Consider the following 19,753-nt stretch of genomic DNA (forward strand, 5'->3'; position numbering starts at 1 on the left):
TTCTTTTGAAGTATTTGCCCCTGTCATATATAGTCCAGCTCCTAATTTATTAAAAAAAAATGCACAACTTATCAAACTGGGACAAACCCAAAAAGGCACTTCTGTAGTTGTTGTAAAATGATTAATATAGACAATAAAATGATTTGGCTAATTATTACCAAGAAGAATGATATTCTCAACATCGTAGTTTCTTTGAAAAGCCAATACATAACGACAAAGTTGCCTTCGCTTGGCCTCCATTTTATGAAGTTGCCTTCAATTGGGCCAACGAGCTCATATTGCAGGAATAGAACATGAATGTTAGAATATTTTAGTGTCAATTTAACTTTTTTTGAAAGAAGTGGATGGAATGCCAAGGCTATATTTCCCTACACCCTGCCCCTTTAAGGAATGAAACTGTGCTGAAGGAGCCAAAGAGACACAATTCTAGGGAGCAGGGTGTACTTAGAGAAGAATCTAGCACTCCTGGAAGACTCTCCTGCAGTGAGCTTTTGCAAGATCTGTGTTTGACTGATTCTCACTAAAGCTTTAATAAAATGTTCCAGTTTTAAACAGCACACCTGGTGCTCAGAGTGTACCACAGGCTCCAACACTTATGCATCCGTTTTTTGGTACTAAACTTATGCACATGGATAGTACGTTTTATGTGTTAATTTATCTTCTATGCGCACAACTGAGGCCTGGTCTACACTGCCGCCAGTGGTCGACGAGAGATACACAAGCTACATAAGTTCCAGGGGGTAGGCATCTGATGAAGTGGGTTGCAGACCACAAAAGTTTATGCCTGCAGAAATTAAATTTGTTAGTCTTTAAAGTGCTACAGGACTCTCGTTTAAGCTACATAAAGGTAGCTTGCGTATCTCCTGTCGACTTACTTACATTGCCATACCACAGCGTCTTTACTGTGCTGCTTCTGGTCGACACAGCTTAATCCTTTCATGCAGGGAGATGGTTTAATCACATCAATTGGAGTCCAGGATCGATTGAATAGGTCTTCATGACCCACTCAATCAATCCTGCTGCATCGATCCCCAAGTTGCCAGCAGTGTAGATATATCCTGAGAGTACTGAAAAATGCATGCCAGTGAGTGTGCCTGCAAAGTTGTGCACAAAGCAAGAGAGACTGGGTTAAATCGCTTTTCAAACTTTTGCCTTACAAGACTAGTGATTTTCCAGAGAAAGAGGGGCTGGGCAAAAGGCCACCTCAACTCAGATCACTTCATCAATTCTGAGAGCCTACTGGTGACAACACAGAGACAACTACAGATCTAGTCTCATAAGCTCCTTCTTTTCTTTCAGTAGCCACTGGCCAAATAACGTTTGCCTAATGTTTTCCCTTCCTCCTCATTACATTGCTCTATTCACAGCCAAATAGCATATTCAGTCACTTTATTATGGGAAACACACATTATAAACAACTGTATATGCCTTTGGTGTACCAGAATTTTTTAAGTTACATAGGGAAGATTTACCACTTATTCTTTATGCCAAGAGGTCTACGTCTATTATCTTTTGCAAGTGTATTGCTGGCTAAATCAAGCCCTGCACTGATACAAACTACTAGTACTACTAAATTAAAGACGGGTACCCAGTGGAAAAGGCAGCCTTAAATTAACAACCAAAAAAAAGAAAAAAAAAATCTGCTTTTCCAGCTCTTTGATAAACGACACAATCGATATCCCAACAACTGATCAGTAACCAACCTAATTAGAGTATTCAGCTTGTAAAACAGAGCTGTCATGGAAGGCCTCCATTAGTGTCCTGGCCAATAAAACAAATAATGGATTTTTAAATATATTCTGCTTATACCAAGCTGGGATGCAGCAGGCAGGAAACGGTTTTGGGGAAAGGAAAGAATGGGTCATGGCCCATTTTGCTATAGTCTCCAGCCTCAAATGGAATTACAATTGAACCTCGAGCACATCCTATAAAAATTAATTTCTGTTTAAAATGAATTTGATTCAATCAAGAGCTCATTATGTATTCTTCACAGGGCATGTGTCAGAATTGTTTATGTGTCTCATACATCTGCGTAATGTATAAAACTATATACTTTGACTATGGAAAGCAGCTTCTTGTATTTTTATTACATCAATAATTCAGTTGTAGTATTTTTGCCAAAGTTGACTTTTTACAAAATAAAAGCAGCTAGCAATGACAAGCTTTCTTTCTAGTTTTCACTGTAGGTGGGTTATCATTCATACCTCATCAGAATACACAGTAAATATAAATGCATAATACTAGTTTTACATAAGGTATAGACCATGAAAGATAATTGCAGGTAAATCAATTTGCTTTCTTAAATTTCACAATAGCAGCCCTACAATATGTTTTAGCCTTTCTACAGTGATATCGCCATTGATTGTCTAATTTTGGTAATTAAACTGAAAATGTCTCCTCTAGGAAAGATTTGAAAATATTAGCCAAAAATCTCAGAAATGCACATGGTAAATAACCCAGGAAAGCACACACTTGCTTTCCCCATCTCCCTCTCTGCTATGTCACAGTGTACCCACACGAGACAGCCTTTGTGAAAAGCAACTTCCTTGTGCAGTTACAGTATAAGATGTAGCAAGTTTTTTATGTCAAGTCAGGTGGGTGGTAAATCAAATTTAAATATAACTAGTGAAGTGAAATCTACTATATAGAATTAACAATTCACATCTTAAGGGAAAACAGCTTCCCTTCCCCAGAACAACCGTTCTATCTTAGATTTTATATATAAACACACAATATTATTCTCAAACATTTTATCTTTAAGCAAAACTTATCTGTCATACAAGCCTATTCCAAGAAAAATAGCCTCAACCAGAGTACTATAGGCCCTTTTTTGTTGTTGTTCTTAATCATAGTTGTATCTGTTTCTTATGAACAGTATGTGTTGAAAATCCAGTAAAAACAGATATTCAAAAGTGAAAGTTAAAATTAGTGTAATTGGTGGATAAGCATCTCTGGAAGCCATGGGCATAATTCTTTACATGGACAGTAAAGTCACACAGACAGATGGCTTACTTCATTTCCTAGAGTTAAGAGTTCAAAAAATTCAAGAACTCAAAACTGTAGTAACTTTTTAAAAAATTGGCTTTGCTTAATGCAAGTACTAATTTACTCTTTTGAATCAGTGCAGAGATTTACCATGTTTATGGAATCAGAACTGTAATTTAAATGGAGGGTTTTTTTTTTAAATGTTAAAGTGATACAGTGGGTGAAATTTGTAACCCCACTGAAATTAATGAGCGGTTTTGCCATTGACTTCAATGAGGCCAGGATTTCACCCAGTATCTTTAACACATCCATAGAAACAGGAAGATATTTTCAAAATGGTGGGTGGACAGTTGCCCCGACAACTATTATTAATGGAATTGTGCATACAATTCTTTGTTTACCACAAGTGGGTCTAACTCATGAACAAGTTTTTTGCATCACCTGCATTTGTCTATCCAGTCTCCTGAGAACCACCAACTGAATCATCCCACGAATGTTCCCTTCCATAGACATGGAACGCCTCAGTGTCTCCATAGCTTCATGGTTGGACTTCCCCAAAAGAGACTCTCCATTCACTGCAATCAGCTGATCATTTATTTGCAGGCGGCCATCCTACATGACAAACACAAATATTAAAATAATACTGTGTAGGGACAACCTATGCAGGAGAGTAAGATATAGACAGTCATGTGTTTCTTTTTTAGAAGCTACACACCAAGTCACTTTAAAATGTCTGTGTAGTGCAATCTGGCCAATTCACCAAATTTAGGAAGTACAGGTCATGAGGAAATTATAAAAACATAGGCATCTCTTCGTGTGCACGGCACTTTGTACCAGTCCTAAAGAGAAGAAAATGGGAATATGGACTTTGGGTTAGAGAACATACACCACATCTGTTAGTGTGTATTGTGCAACCAAGAATGAACATCACAGCCTATTTTTAAATTCTGTGCATCTGTTGTCAGGATTTACTAAGAAATGATACAGCTCCACAAATTACTCTGCCATATATGCTCACTAGTGCTCATTGTGCCACAGTTAATATGCCACCATCTACGGAAGTGTTCTCATACAGAATGGTCACTAAGACTAAAGCATCCATATTTTAATTAAAAGCTCTTCATGTGTTTTAACAGCTAAACCTGCTGCCAATAACAAAATTGAGGTTGTGCCATCCAGAGCAGTTTGTGTTTTTGAAAAAAGCCATTCACTTTCAATGCCAGAGATTGCTGACAGATGTAGGCATAACCAATTTATGGACACTGCTATTTTCTGACTTTAATAGGCCTACTGTTACCTTTATTAATATCTGTGAATGATTTTTTCATATCTGTATGCACCTGCTTTAAAAGTAAATAAAAATACAGGAGAAATTCTGCTGATCAAGAAGTGAAGGTTTCTCTTAGAGTTTGCTCAGTTCACTGCTATCAAGTTTGTGTCAGAACTCTGAAAGAAGGAAGAGAAAGGGGTTGAGACTGAAGAAATCTAGCATGAATGGGGAGAAGGGCCGAAAGAATAGCAGGAAAGGAAGTAGGTTAAAAAACATTAGCTTGCTTAAAATGAATTTGATTCAATCATGAGCTCATGTGCTCTTCATAATGCGTTTATAATGTTTATATATCTCATAGCTGTGTAATCCAAAATATATATACTTTTCAATTTTTATTTTTCTCTCTCTCTCTGATGTTCAATTAACTCTGGTAGCATTGCTGCCAAGTCTAACTAAATGATTTTTTTGTGAGTGACAGTAGTCATGACAAACCCAGTTTTCTTGAGTGTTATTTTTGCTAGAACTGGGAATCAATCACTGTTACCAGAGCAGTGCACTATTAGTAAGCAGTGCCATAGTATTTAAAAGGAACAACAGAAGACAGAAAAGGAAAATAAACGGGGAGGGAAAAAAGAGAAAGGAGAGGATTGGAAGATGAGTCAAACAATGAAGTAGGATGAAGAGAGAGAAGAAAATAAGGAGAAATTAAAATCTTCCTATACAGAGGCCAGAAAAGAAGCACAGATGCAGTAGTGCCATTTGGGAGAAATATAGTGGAAAACACTCCATTGTTTGTGTTTTATGCCAACATAAATTTACATATAGCCAAAGGAATATGCTAACCCCACCCTTCCACCACATACAAAAAATGGTGCCTTAGGATATGTGAAAGTGAAGGGAGAGAAAAGAGTTAGCACTATGGAACAGGGCATTTTATTACTTGCACATCAGTTATAATTCCTTTGTGTTCTAATAAAATTCACTGAAATGAATAATTCCATTCATTTCAATGGGAGCATAAGGAAAGAAAATTCTTTCTGTAAGGCTCTAAAGATTAAAAGAAAATTTTTACTGCCTCATATTCTTCTCTACTGTCTTTTTCCCATTCCGTGGATATTTCTGCAAATAAACACTCTTGCTTAAAAATTTGTCGAAACTGCTTGTACAAATATGTACAAGTATATAACAGACATTTGCAAATTTTAGCCTACATGTGGGAATATACCAGTAAATTCTGTTTTAATTAATCAGTGCAGTCTTAGCCCTGGTCTATACGTACCTGGAGATTCAGCAGCAGTCAATTGGAGTTACGCAAACTACGCAGCGCTACATTATTTGAGGGGGTGGTTTTACTCAGTCGACTTCCTGATTGATTGAGTGGGTCTACACTGACCGCTCAATCAATCCAGAAAGATCGATCTGGCGGCGTCAACTTTGCCGCGGTCAGTATAGACATACTTAGAAACTGCTGTACGTTCTTCGTTTTGCTTTGCAATTCTTTCGTGTCAGATTTAGTATTTCGGTACATTTTGACTGTCTTTTATAAAGTCAGTTCTTAAAAGTACTTTTGACCTTCTTAAATGTGGTCAGCTTAAATGCAATGCTCATGACATATCTAATAGACTGAACAAAAGCAAAGTAGTCCTACATGCTTTAAAACACAGTCCATTTACAATTACTAAACCATCCCATCACTGACAATAAATAGTTGGAAGGCAGCTGAATACTGTTTTTTCAGGGGATCAGGAGAGAGTTATTTAGCATATAGACTTTCTGTGATTTTGAAGAGTGGGAAAATGTTTAAACAATCTTCCAACTCAGATTTGCACATCACTGGTGTTATGGTTTAATGTTAGTACACTGTACTGCAAGATAATCTGCTTGGCTCAAGACAAGCTACATGTTTGCACTGTTGTACAGTATTTGTGCTTTTCCTTTTATCTATAAAAGGTATGTTTCTTTGTGCCTTTTGAGCAGCAGAACAACTTTTAGAGTCTTGAACAAATTAGTATTTTTTCATGCTATCTTTGAACCTGCAAGTGGGCCATGCTCATTAAGAGTGAAATTAATGTCCCCTTGCATAGTGTGAGTAAATGTGATTTATATGGGGAATCAAAGCAACCGGTAAATTTATGGCCACCTCTATTTGTAGGCAGGCCGCAGGACACTTAGCATTTTGACTGTAATAGTGGCCATGTCACTATATCCTCCTGTGTGGAGTTTGTTCCCTCGAAAGCACACTCTAGCCACTCCACTGGATCACTTTTGACCTCCCTCCCACTTAGGCCCACTGACAGCAATTCCAGGCCCGAGGGCAGAACAGTCAATGGCCCCTAGAAAGGGATGGCTGATGTCCAAGTGGGCTTCCGCCGGAAGTTTTTGCTGATTTATTATGTGCCATGCAGGTTCCGGGTGACTGAGGAGGTAGTATCAGCTACTCAGTTTCCTGGGTCCCTTGGACTCCTCAGGGAGATTACTGATGAACCCAGGAGGCTGAGTAGCAGATACCACCTCCTCAGCTGCCCGGGAACCTGCCTGGCACATAACAAATAAGCTCGGCTCAGGGCAGGAGCAGAGTGTGCGAGCGACGGGGGCTTGGGGAAAGGGGGTATGTGGAGGAAAGGCGGATACATATCTTTCTTCCCATCTGCCCATGCTCTTTTAAATCGCCGGGCCCCTGGGCAATTACAGTTATCCAATGATCCAATATTATAGTTACCCAATAAGTTATCCAATAATCCAATGGTATTATAGTTGTATTTGTAGGTAAACTGGATGATTTGGGATTCTCTAAAATCTATAACATGCACTCCAATTTTCTATGTAAAAATTAGATGAAAGATCTCAATTTATCCCTACGTTTTTCACAAATTCTTTACTGGGTTTCTTCACTGCCTGCTAAAACAAGTGAGTTAAATCACAGTGCTAAAATTTCAGAAGTCAGTGAAAAATGTTGGCCTGTCTTCAGACCTTCTGTCCAGACTGATAAGAAATCTAACCAAACAAAATTGTTTGCATTTTGTATATAACTTAATACATTCTTTTCATTCTGGAAAAGAGACATCGGTGAAAGGAGTCTTTAAACTCTGACACATTAAAGACATTTGGACAGCATAAAAAGGCACTTTCCATGAATAAATATCCAATTTGTAGTACTATATCTATTGCAATGCTGAGACAAATTCGTTGGTCTCTTGCTGTTATGTGTGATCTGTAAAAGGGTAAGAAATAATCTGATGACTTCAAGCTGATCTGCAAATCCTGTATTCATTCTCTTCTGAAGACAAATTGTGATTGTGTGGGAGGAGGTTGTTTTTCAAAACTGTAACATCTAACAACATAACAAAGACCAGATTCGTTTTTAAATTTCAGCTACAAAAGTGAGATACTGTGAGGTCATCATCATACCTAAAGGATTATGAACGTCTTGATTTTACAGTAGTCACAATTTCACAAAAGAACCTTGGTTCACTGAAAAGCAATACTTGTGCTTAAATCCAAGCAGTTTTGGTTCTAGAAGCTAGTATAATAAACAGCAGGGGCAAATGCTCAGAATGAGTGCAAATAAAAGCTTTGAATTTAATGTTCTCAATACACAAGGCTTTTAACATAAATGTTATAAGATCTAATTTATTTACACACACACACACACACACACACACACACACACACACACACACACACACACACACACACACACTCCCCATCACCCCCCTTTTGAAACTGATGCAAGGAATTTTATAGTAGTTCACACTTACATGACTACTGTGCTGTGTAAGAAAACCAACCACAGGAATATAGAGAATTGGAAATACAGAAAGAGTAGTTTTATGTACATAACACAAACCAGTTTGGTGTGGTGACTTGAATATATCATATTGGACTATTCTGAAGAAGATCCAAACTTAGGAGTGACTTTGGGACTTGCTATCTGTGCCAGTATTTTCATAGTAACTAGAAAGTTCCCACAGTCTTTGCACTAAACAGGAAAGAGAGGAGCTGTCCCTCTGGCATGTGTCTGCCTGATGAAGTTCCTAGGCTTTATAGGAAAACCTGGCTTCTTTGTTTCTCCAAAAGCTATGTTCCTTATATCAATGGCTATATATGGGTTCTGGTACTCTTTACATCAGCGGTTCTCAACCGGTGGTACGCGTACCACCGGTGGTACTTACCGGAAGGCTGGGTGGTACATGCGCCGCCGAATCCGCCACCGCTGGAAGGGCCCTCCCACCCGCCCGTGTGAAACTCTGCTGCGGAAAATGGGGAAACGGCGGAAGGGTTTCGGCGGTGGGTATTGTTTCCGCCGCGAAACCCCGCCGCAAGTCCCTCCTGCCGCTGCCGCGAAACCCCGCCGCAAGTCCCCTCCCTTTTTTTCCCCCGAGTGGTACTCGGGTCGGGTACAGTCGGGTCAAGTGGTACTTGACCCGACTGTACCTGGCCCGAGTGGTACTCGGGGAAAAAAAGGTTGAGAACCGCTGCTTTACATTATCTTTCCAAGTTTGCTTTGTCAAACTCATCTATCATTCAGTACCAAGCAGGTGTGGACAACAAGCAACCTCTTTTTGGACTGCCCTCTTCCATTGTTGCATGTTATTCCTCTTTCTGAAAGGATGATTTGTATCTGGTCTGTTTTTAAGGATGTACTGCTCTTAACATAAGTTGTGAAATGGAACTTTCATTAACAGGTCATTTGGGCGGTTCCTTCCCTAGAGCAGTGTTTCTCAATTGGTGTTCCGCGCCGCCGAAAAAGGGAAGATGTCCCGGATTTTTCGGCGGAGGGTATAGAGTGTAAGTGTAATTTAATTTATGTTTAATTGAGAAATGCTGAGCTAGTTGTTTGTATATAATTTGCTTATTTCAACATTTTTTTTGGCCCCATATGTAAAAATACTGTTAAGAGTTTGGGGGGTTCCGCAATTATTTATCGAGTTCAAAAGGGTTCCGTGGCCAAATTTAATTGAGAAACACTGCCCTAGAGCAATGTAAACAGATTTTGCCCAGTAGTTAATAGTGCACGCATATATACTTGGGAGACCTGGAATTAATTCCCTACACCCTGCTACATACTCCCTTTGTGACCTTGGCCACTTACTGTGTGGCTCAGTGACCCATCTATAAAATGAGGATAATAGCATCATAGTCAGACTGCACTATCATAGATTAAAATCTATGAAAATCACATGGATTTAAACATACAATTTAGTACTACCGCATAGATCCATTTCCGATATAGCTAGCTATCCCCAAAGTATTGCATTAGCAACCATATATATGTGGGAAAAGAGAGATAAACATAAACAGTGACCTCAGAATGAAAGAAATTATGTGTATTCTTTACTGTAAATTCTTTATAATTTCACCCTCCCCAAAGGGAAATGTATCGTGATAAACAACCGCATGGAAAGAGTTGGGGGGATGGTTGGAGGACATGTTAATTGTTAACATTTGAGTTAAAAATCTGTTAAGTATGTTTCTAAATATACATGCATTCTGAAAACTACAACAAACACAGTTTTAAATCTTCACACAATTCTAGAATTGGAGAATAGGGAAAAATGCTCATCCCATTGTTGCTAAAATGAGGGTAAGGTCATAAAGATAAAATTCTGATGCTTGAGACCAAATAAAAACCCACTGAAATAAACTTTGTTTCTTGGTTAACCAGTTTTCTTGCTGTCACAAAAACCACCCCCTTCCTTTTTTGGAAAGGTAAATAAAGGCAACTAAGTATTAAACATTCATATAAAGGCTAACATCTTGATTGATGCCATCATACATTTAACACCAGCTGTAAATATGTGGTTGTGTAGGTTTTAATGTTGTGAATTTTCTTACTCAGCAGGCTAGTGTCAGGAGAGGAACTTACAGAAACTGAATTAAAGACATTTCTACAGAAAACAGATTTGTTAGAATCTGCTGAGATAACACAAAATAAAATATTACATTATAGATCCAAAACACCTAAACTTACTACATGACAAAATGTTTAAGACTCTTGTTTTTAATTTCAATAAAGTTCTCTACTCAAATTTTATTTGATGTAACTGTTGCCAGTAAATTTCCTAAACATTATAAAGTGATTCGAGTGCTTTTTTAATCAAAAAAGTGAACAAGAGTCCTGAGATAGATGAACAAGTCATAATGTTGTGATTTATCGGTTTGTGTTTCAGCTCAGACATCAGTTCTATGCAACTGTTGTTAACCTCAACTAAAGCACATTTTGTCCATAATACTAACAATATTTTGATTGGCAAGTAAAAAGAATATGACAAACCAGGTTTCCATTGACAGTTCAGATTGAATACATTATTCTCCATCTCACAGACTTGCTGAATTTTTATTATTGTAAACGCTAAGAAATTACAAACTTATTCTGTCTTTACACTGGTGTATGGGTCCCACTGTGCCACTGTAGGAACTCTGGAAAGACAGAGCGGCACAGATAGAATGCTACATGCTATTATGGAGATGCCCTAATGGCTCAGTAGTTAAGCTGTTTTGAGATCGCTACCTAAAGTAGGGTGTGAATCCCTTAATTAAAACAGGGACATTCACAGAAATCATTCTCAAATATAGGCTTTTTCAAGAACTGTAATCTTCTATGATACTTCACACTTTAAGAGCCTTTGTAGTACAATTCAAAAAGGTTTAAAATTGCTCTTTTCAGGTTTCCATAGATTTATTTTTTTCTGGGTCTTCACAATCTGAAATCACAACTGTACAATTTCATAAGTGTTTTAACCTACATTAAAGCCCAGCATGAAGCTATTTTTTGTGAGGAAAAATAAAAATATAGAATGTGATTTGGCTTTTCTGTTATAACTTTGTTTTGGTTTTTTGCACCCCACAATGCTGAGGCTACCACAGCATTGAATGTTCACAGCCAGCTTCGCTTGATTCCTAGGTCATGAGGAAGGCAGTCTCCCCATCTGACAGCTCTATCCAGGTTCTTACACTGCACCATTCTCCTGCAAAGTGGAGTCTAAACACCTTCCAGAATATTTTCCCAGAGTGGCATTTATTCTGACAGACCTTGCTAGGTTTGTGAGACCTGGGTTTTCTGTCACAAACTTTAGCATGTCTACAAAAAACTAAGGGGAATGGATGATTCAGAGGGAAGCCTCAGCTCCAGACAGTACAGAAGGCACCTGTGAGAGGCAGGGACGGATATGGAATGAGAAGAAGTCAGAGGGAAAGAGAAACACCTTTCTCCATGTTAGACATTTTAAGCATGTAAAGTTTAGCAGTTTCAACTTGGAAAAAGGCCTTGCCCTTACTATCTTCCTTCCTTCACATTCCACACAGCTATAAATCCCCCTCAATACACACACCCCATATACAAAAGTCTACAAGCAGAAGAGTCCCATTGCAGTAACCACCGTTGCTATGGTGTGTCTCATGACATCTATCAGAGCTTAGCTGTTCTCTTTCAGTACTTATACTCCATGCCTACTTAAAACTTTAATTGTTAAAACAAAAATACCAACACACCAAGGAAATCTCACACCAAAAATGCCATTAGTTTACAGTTTAAGCTGCTCAAGTGCATTTTCTATCAGCACAAATTAAAAACCAAGGAAACCACCAATTTAGGCAACATTAACATCAATTCACTTGTCTTCCCCCACCAAACACAATCACAGACTTCTGAGCTCTAAGATAAAAGGGTAGAAATTTTAAAAATGCCTGTGTGATGAAGGAAATTAAAAATCAAGAAAATTACAAGTTTAGGCAAAATTAACATCAATATCAACCTTAATGAATTGAGGCACTTCTGGAAATTCTACCCAAAGTCCATTTCACGCCAAAATACACTAACTACAATGCACACAGTCAATTCCTTAGAAGTTCACTCAAATATACAGCCTTAATGCTGATGTCACTTTTTAAAAAATATATAATATATATTTTTTCAATATAAGTATGCAAATTTGTAAGATCCCTTTTCTAGAATAAAGCAACATTTGAGCAATCTTAACTGTGAGGAAAACATTTGTGTATTAGGTAAATATGTGTGTTATATGTTAATGTGTATAGGCTATTATGTGGTGTGTTGGTACATACTTCCTAAAAGAATTAGCACTATTTGCAAAGAACATTCCAGTAATTTTTTGGAAGCGAAAAGACAAGAACTCCCTTATTAAAATCTTCTAAAAGAATTATCAAGCCAGAACCACAACTGAACATGTGAACATCTGAATGCTACCAGAGCCAAGAGCTAATACAATTCTTCCATACCTTAAAAGCTGCACCACCATGGATAATGGATTTGATGAAAATCCCAAGGTCAGCTCCAGTCTCCCGAGATTTGTTGCCTTTCAAGCTGACACCAAGTCCAGCAGAACCTGAATCATTCAGCGGTATCTCAAAGGTCAGCTGTTCTGTGGTCTCCAGTGAAAGAACACTGCAGCTGGGCTCTCCTTTCTGTTGGAGAAATTGAAGATGAAAACAGTGGTGAAAAAAAGAGAATATTACACACACAATACATTCTAGATTTCCCAGATCTAGTTTTTTGGACAGATTCATGTAACTCAAGATAGCTTTGCACCATAGTTCCTTTATCTAATCAATAACTTTTGAGTACCACGACATGGCAGTTGGCTGTGATTTGGTCATAGGATTATGTGACTTGACATTTATTATTAAAAATATTTATCAGTATAATTACACAGAAAATGGAAACACTTCAGCATAAGCTACTATAAGTCTGATGCTGCAGCATATTTAATGCATTTCAAACATATATAAACAGCTGCATTAAAAATTTACCCATACAATTCTCACTGTCTTTACATATAGTGCTTACTGATTTTAATAAAAGTTGTGCGGTTAAATTTCATATCACTATATTAAATCCTTAAAACATTACTAAACCGTTAGTGGTTGAATTGGTGCATGCTTTTGGACATCTTTTAAACTTGTAAGAAACAAAATTAATAGAAAAATGGTATATGTAGAAAAATACCATCTTAAAAGCAGAATGTGAAGTTAGCACTTATCAAAGGTGCTGGACTCAAGTCCTCTGTTAATCCACAAAATGGGCACTACAGAGGAAGTCGGAGTGGAGGCTTCCCGACCCTCTCCTGCCAACGTTCCTCAAACCTATCATGGAGGTACCACCTCTATGGATACGATGAAGTTCATGCTCCACTCCTTCACCATCTCTGCTGAGATTGCCAACAAAGGAGTCAATGTGTGCCAACTGTAGGGCTGGTTTCTGGATAATCATAATGATTCTTTTATGACCTTAAAGTTTATTATTCTGTCCAATTGGCCCTGGACTGGGGCCACTATGCAATACATTCAGCACCCTGTATTGGCAGCAAGAGCTGTGATCAGAAACGATAAGGGTAAAAACTAAGTGAATGTCAATCACTAAAATAATATCAATTGAATTCATGATTGACTTACATTTATCTAAGATGCCACTATTACTGATGAAGAGTAGCTACTGTCTGAGGGAGGGGTCACACGATCTAGTGAGCTAGAACTATAAACCTCAATTCTAATATGTACCAAATACAAATATTTATTCAAATTTAACTGCATGAAAGTCAATTCATTTAATTTAATTGGAAAATACAAAAATGGCATAATGTTGACAGAGATAATTACTCTCTTGATGTCATTAGCTTATCTTCAGTACTCTTGCTACACTTCTGAGCTCTGTCCTTTGTTCACTTAAAGTACACAACTTCCTGTTGAAAAACTGGCATTTTTTCTTAGGTAAGTAATTAACAAAATTATAACATATGGAGGGAATAGTCCTTTAAAAGTTCCCAAAGCCAATGAATTAAAATAAATAAGGAATGGTAAGACTGGTAAGACACTATGATTGGATGTCAGGCCTTTGGATTTGCATTGTTACCTCTGTCAATGACTCATAATATGACTTCAGTCAATTCACTTAATCATATGGCCCATGGGCAGCACTTCAGCCTCCTCTCTAGCTGAAGTTCATCAGACTGGATCTTACTCATTAATGATTTATAGTTCTGAAATGTATCACCCCACAATGAGGCTACTAAGAATCTGATGCTAAGATATGTATCACACAATGTGGCTCAAATGAGAGAATCTTTCATCTAAGATGCATCTTGTCTAACAAGAAATCTGAGGTATGGGAACAAACTGCAGCCCAAATCTGACAATCCCATGTTCAGTGGCAAGGGAAGATGAGTCTTAGCATAAATACTCAGACATTATGGAGATAGGGGTTATACAAATACCTAGAGAGGGAAATTACCAAATCTTCTATTCATAGCATTTCATACGGAGGGGGAGGAGTATGGCAGAAAATTTTGGACCCAAAGTAAAATACTAACAACAACAAAAAATCTGCTTCTCACTGAAATACATACCACAACACACCAAACATCTTCAATATCTTCTAATGCAATGATAGCACACCAAACTTTATATATTAACTGGATCACCTATGTTTCTGCCTGCGACTTGCTAGAAAATTGATTCATTGCACCAAATATGAGCTTTATTTTCAACTACCAGTGTAGCAAATGGATAGGTAATATCCATGAGACCTCATATAATCACATAATTTTGTATCATGAATATTCTGTGCACTTGCTCACATCATTCCCATATGTATCCTCTAGGCTTTCCTGTCACTATCCCTTTGGATCACAAAATAAATGGTTACTGACAACACAAAACGTAAAACAACTTCCCACCATCATGTCAAGCCAGTAAAACTGAAACCTTTGTGCCCGCTCAGCAGAGTGAAAGAAAGCCTGGCTGTAAAACTGATCTTTATAGTGAAGAAGTTGGAAAATTGCTCACTGTCCTCAAATGATGACAGGAGAGACAGCTTGAATAAAACAGACTTTTCACCCTAAAACAGCTCTCTCAAGTGTTTTTTTGCCGTGTCTCGACAAGAGACAGAATATTTTATAACAGAAGCTGCAAAACATTGTTAATTCTAGTGGACAACATTATAATGATAGGCAATTGCTGTACATTTGTATATTATACATAATGGTATGTTACAAACAGATGCTTTATAACTTTGTTTCTAAATATAAGTGAGTCCAATTTTAAACTAGATTCCAGTCTAAGTAAACGGCTACAAACATGTGAAAAACTAACCAAACTCTTCAAGTTTTACATAACATTTTTTACATTTATTTAATAAAGGTATTCTGTGCATTAGTGCTTTTTACTAATCCACTGGGGTATTGTCTGAGTGCCTAGACATGTTATCTGTATCAAATGAGATCTTAAAATGTGTTCAGTGAGACATAAATACTAAATTTTTCAGTATTAGGTTTCTTTCAGCTCTCCTTCAATACCCAATTTGGAATCCATAACATTTAACAACCATTTACCTCACTGCAGCTCTCTAAGAATCAGGTAATTTATTATAAGAAAACCTCAGTAAATTAAAGTTCAATTTAAACAACAGCTGCTTGTACCTATTACTCAAGGAACTCTCCAGACAATCTCCTCTACTGCCTTTCACAACTGTTCCTTATCCAGTACAGCTTAATTGGTCTAAAAACTGCCCCTTATTGGGTGCATATTTACATTCAGCTTTACCCTAAGACTCAACTGTGACACCCTGCACCCCCATGGTCACCCTTATAATGTAATCATGTATCATTTAATGCAAAGTATGTAATGTAAGATGTTTTTTGAATGCTCATGATGCACTAAGCATTATTGTTATAGTAATATGTTTGTTGCAATGTCGTGTGTATGGTTCTGAGGCTGCACTATGTAATATTCCCAAAGATGTGTCCTCACTGCTTGAAACAGATCCATACAAAACTCTGCAGGAGCAGAGGGGCAATTCGCACCTCACTGAGGTGTATATAGAACAAATCCAGGTGAGCTTTCCAGGAACAAGGGACTGGCCTGGGCATCAGCAAAGGAAGCACAATAAAGTAATGCTCACAGACTCAGGACATGGATGTAACCCTACAAGGACACTCTGTCACCTAACCCTGAAAGGGTAGCGGGGAGGAGGCAAAGCCCCAGATGGGAGAAAGAACATTTTTAAAAGGGGAGACATTTTACCATGCTCTCTCTCTCCCACCTCTATCTACAACCACCACCAAGCAACTGAAGTGCTGATCAAAGGGAAGAGCCTGTCTGAAGGGAAACCAGCCAGCCTGTGGTGAGAATCATTTGAGTTTGTAAGGTTGCTGAAAGTGTTATGCTTAGCTTAGCATGCATTTTGATCTTGTTTATTTTGACCAAATCTGACTTACTTTCCTCTGACTTATAATCACTTAAAATTCTTCTGTAGTTTAATAAAATTTATTTGCTTATTTTACCTAAAGCACTGTGGTTGGTTTAAGGTGTGTTGGAGACGCCATTTGAAGTAACAAGGCTGGTGCATTACAATTTCTTTGATGAACATATGAGCTTACAACATTCAGTGGGCAGTACTGAACATTGTAAGATGTAAGTTCCTAAGGTTGCATCTGGGATTGGGGATATTAACTGGGGGTCATTCTGTTGCTTCATCCAAGAAGTGGCTGGCTAGAAGCACTCACTCACTGAATTGGGAGCAACGTGTCTGCTGGAGGCTGTACGTTAACCGCTCAGGAGTGGGAGTTCTCCCAGTAAAGCAGTGTAAGACAGCTCCACGAGTGGAGGACTGGGGTGACCCAACCATTCACCAGTCCAGATTGCAATAGGGGAACATCACACCAGCTAATGTATGCTGATTATCTGGCCCTTTTGTCTGAAAGCAAAGCATTGGTAAACATGGTATAAGAGTGGGCATCTGTGTTTGAAGGTAAATGTAAAGAAAACTGAAGGTATGCAAGTAATGAAGGTGGAGAAATGACTGTTGAAAGGAGTTTCAGGAGAGAAGCTAAACCATAAGCAAGAATTTTGTATTGAGATGTAAACCTAGTGCGACTGGAGAGAAATCTGAAGAATTGAAAAGAAGAACCCAGTGTGCATGGGCAACAGTGAAAAAGGTAGCAGGAGTACTGATTGCTTTCTATGATGAGGTGACTGGCTCTGTGGATGTAGGGAAGGCGGTGGATGTGATATACCTTGACTTTAGCAAAGCTTTTGATACTGTCTCTCACAGTATTCTTATCAGCAAGTTAAAGAAGTATGGGTTGGATGAATGGACTATAAAATGGATAGAGAACTGGCTAGAACATAGGGCTCAACAAGTAGTGATCAATGGTTCCACGACTAGCTGGCAACCAGTCACAAGCGGAGTGCCACAGGAGTCGGTCCTGGGGCCGGTTTTGTTCAACATCTTCATTAATGATCTGGAAGATGGGGTAGATTGCACCCTCAGCAAGTTTGCGGATGACACTAAGCTGGGGGGAGTGGTAGATACCCTGGAAGGTAGGGATAGGATACAGAAGGACCGAAACAAACTGGAGGATTGGGCCAAAAGAAATCTAATGAGGTTCAACAAAGAAAAGTGCAGAGTCCTCCACTTAGGAAGGAAGAATCCCATGCACAGCTATAGACTGGGGACCGACGAGCTAGGCAGCAGTTCTGCAGAAAAGGAACTGGGGGTAACAGTGGATAAAAAGCTGGATATGAGTCAGCAGTGTGCCCTGGTTGTCAAGAAGGCTAATAGCATATTGGGCTGCATTAGGAGGGGCATTGCCAGCAGGTCACGGGAAGTGATTATTCCCCTCTATTCGGCATTGGTGAGGCCGCATTTAGAATATTGTGTCCAGTTTTGGGCCCCCCACTACAAAAAGGATGTGGACAAGTTGGAGAGAGTACAGCGGAGGGCAACAAAAATGATTAGGGGGCTGGAGCACAGGACTTAGGAGGAGAGGCTAAGGAAACTGGGCTTATTTAGTCTGCAAAAGAGAAGACTGAAGGGGGATTTGATAGCAGCCTTTAACTACCTGAAAGGGAGTTCCAGGGAGGATGGGGCTAGGCTCTTCTCGGTGGTGGCAGATGACAGAACAAGGAGCAACGGTCTCAAGTTGCAGTTGGGGAGGTCTAGGTTGGACATTAGGAAAAAGTTTTTCACTAGGAGGGTGGTGAAGCACTTGAATGGGTTACCTAGGGAGGTGGTGGAATCTCCATCTTTAGAGGTTTTTAAGCTGAGGCTTGACAAAGCCCTGGCTGGGATGACATAGCTGAGGTTAGTCCTGCTTTGAGCAGAGGGTTGGATTAGATGGCCTCCTGAGTTCCCTTCCAACTCTAATATTCTATGATTCTAGTACAGGCAATTAAGTAACAAACTGAAAGGAAAAAGTGAATGCTGTGTGTGTTTGTCCCTCCTGCTCTATGGTTTGGAAATGGTGAGTCTTACGGAAAGGGAAGAAAAAAAGATACAGGAAGCTAAAAATAATATACTGAGGAGAATGGCAGGCAAGCAGAGGTTAGAGTGCACATGGAAGAAATCAGGGGGAAGATGAACTTGGAATTCTTAGGGTATGTCTACACTGCAATTAAAAACCCACAGCTGGCCCATGCCAGCTGATTTGGGGTAAGGGATTGTTTAATTCTGGTGTAGATGTTTGGGGTTGGGCTGGATCCTGAGCTCTGGGACCCAGTGAGGGGGGAGGGTCTGGAGCCAAAGTCCAAATTTCTACCCCATAATTAAACAGCTCCTTAGCCTGAGCCCCACAAGTCTGAGTTAGCTGACACAGGCCAGCCACAAGTGTCTAACTGTAGTGTAGACATACCCTTAGAGATAGACCAATTGGAGAGCACATGTTTGAGATGGGCTGGACATGTGATAATGACCAGCAATGAAAGTATGGGAGGAAAGAATGTGGCAGACCAAGGATATGATGGGAAGACTCTGTTAAGAGAAGTTTGAAGAGAAAAGGAATGGAACTCCAAGATCTATGAACTCATGTGATGGATTGGAAGGAGTGGTAAAGAATTGTGGGCACCTCTGATCCAATGTAAATGGGAAAAGGAGTTGAGAAATGAAGTTTACCCTAAGATCCAGATAAACGTAATAAATTAAGCCTAGTTTGATTTAACTCTAATGTCAAACACTGGCTAGTCATAAAATAAAATTGAATGAAATCCCACTGATAACCAGTCTTCAGAGGATAGCTGAGAGGAAAGTTGCATCATATGTAATGGTCAATTCCACAGCTCAGTATGAAACTAGGGCAGCCTTATCTCATCACTTAAGACATACCATTCCTTATTTCTTCCACGGAGTCCAACAGCAAATACTTGGATGCTGAGCATAGCATAGCAAGTAGCAATTACTTCACCAGAGACAACTGAAAAACCTACTGAAATTTTTTTGTGGCAGAGGAAGAAATACAAATACATTTCCTAAAAGTCTGTTTTCCCCGCATATACCAGTACCTTCAAATTCTCATCCTCATACTCCTTCTATTCTTCATGATAGATGGCCATTTACTGGTGACCATACAGAGCTGTAACCTTCTTAGATGTAAGGAATCTGGCCAGTTAAACGGCCTTTTTTGTGAAACCAGTCTCATGGAGCATGAATACTAAACTTTGAGAACTGAATTCCCAAAGCCTACATTTCCCTTACTTTACTAGAACAGT

At 38.9% G+C, this 19,753-nt stretch overlaps 1 protein-coding gene across 10 annotated transcripts in view; it reads right to left on the bottom strand.

Moving 5' to 3' along the window:
• Positions 1-19,753, bottom strand: part of PARD3B (par-3 family cell polarity regulator beta) — a 656,325-nt gene that overhangs the window by 259,697 nt on the left and 376,875 nt on the right. For all 10 annotated transcript variants that reach the window (XR_010919815.1, XM_067548843.1, XM_067548841.1 and 7 more), the window contains 2 exons: positions 12,494-12,679; positions 3,427-3,597 (listed from right to left, as the gene is read on the bottom strand). Coding sequence is in view for 9 of the 10 variants with exons in the window: in XM_067548843.1 (XP_067404944.1) it covers positions 3,427-3,597; positions 12,494-12,679 (357 nt within the window). In the remaining variant the exon portion in view is untranslated. The remainder of the gene's footprint in view (positions 1-3,426; positions 3,598-12,493; positions 12,680-19,753) is intronic.

The sequence above is a fragment of the Emydura macquarii genome, unplaced genomic scaffold (genome assembly GCF_026122565.2).
Source record: "Emydura macquarii macquarii isolate MOO-44397 ecotype Brisbane River unplaced genomic scaffold, CSIRO-AGI_Emac_v2 contig_1253, whole genome shotgun sequence".
Classification (NCBI taxonomy): domain Eukaryota; kingdom Metazoa; phylum Chordata; order Testudines; family Chelidae; genus Emydura; species Emydura macquarii.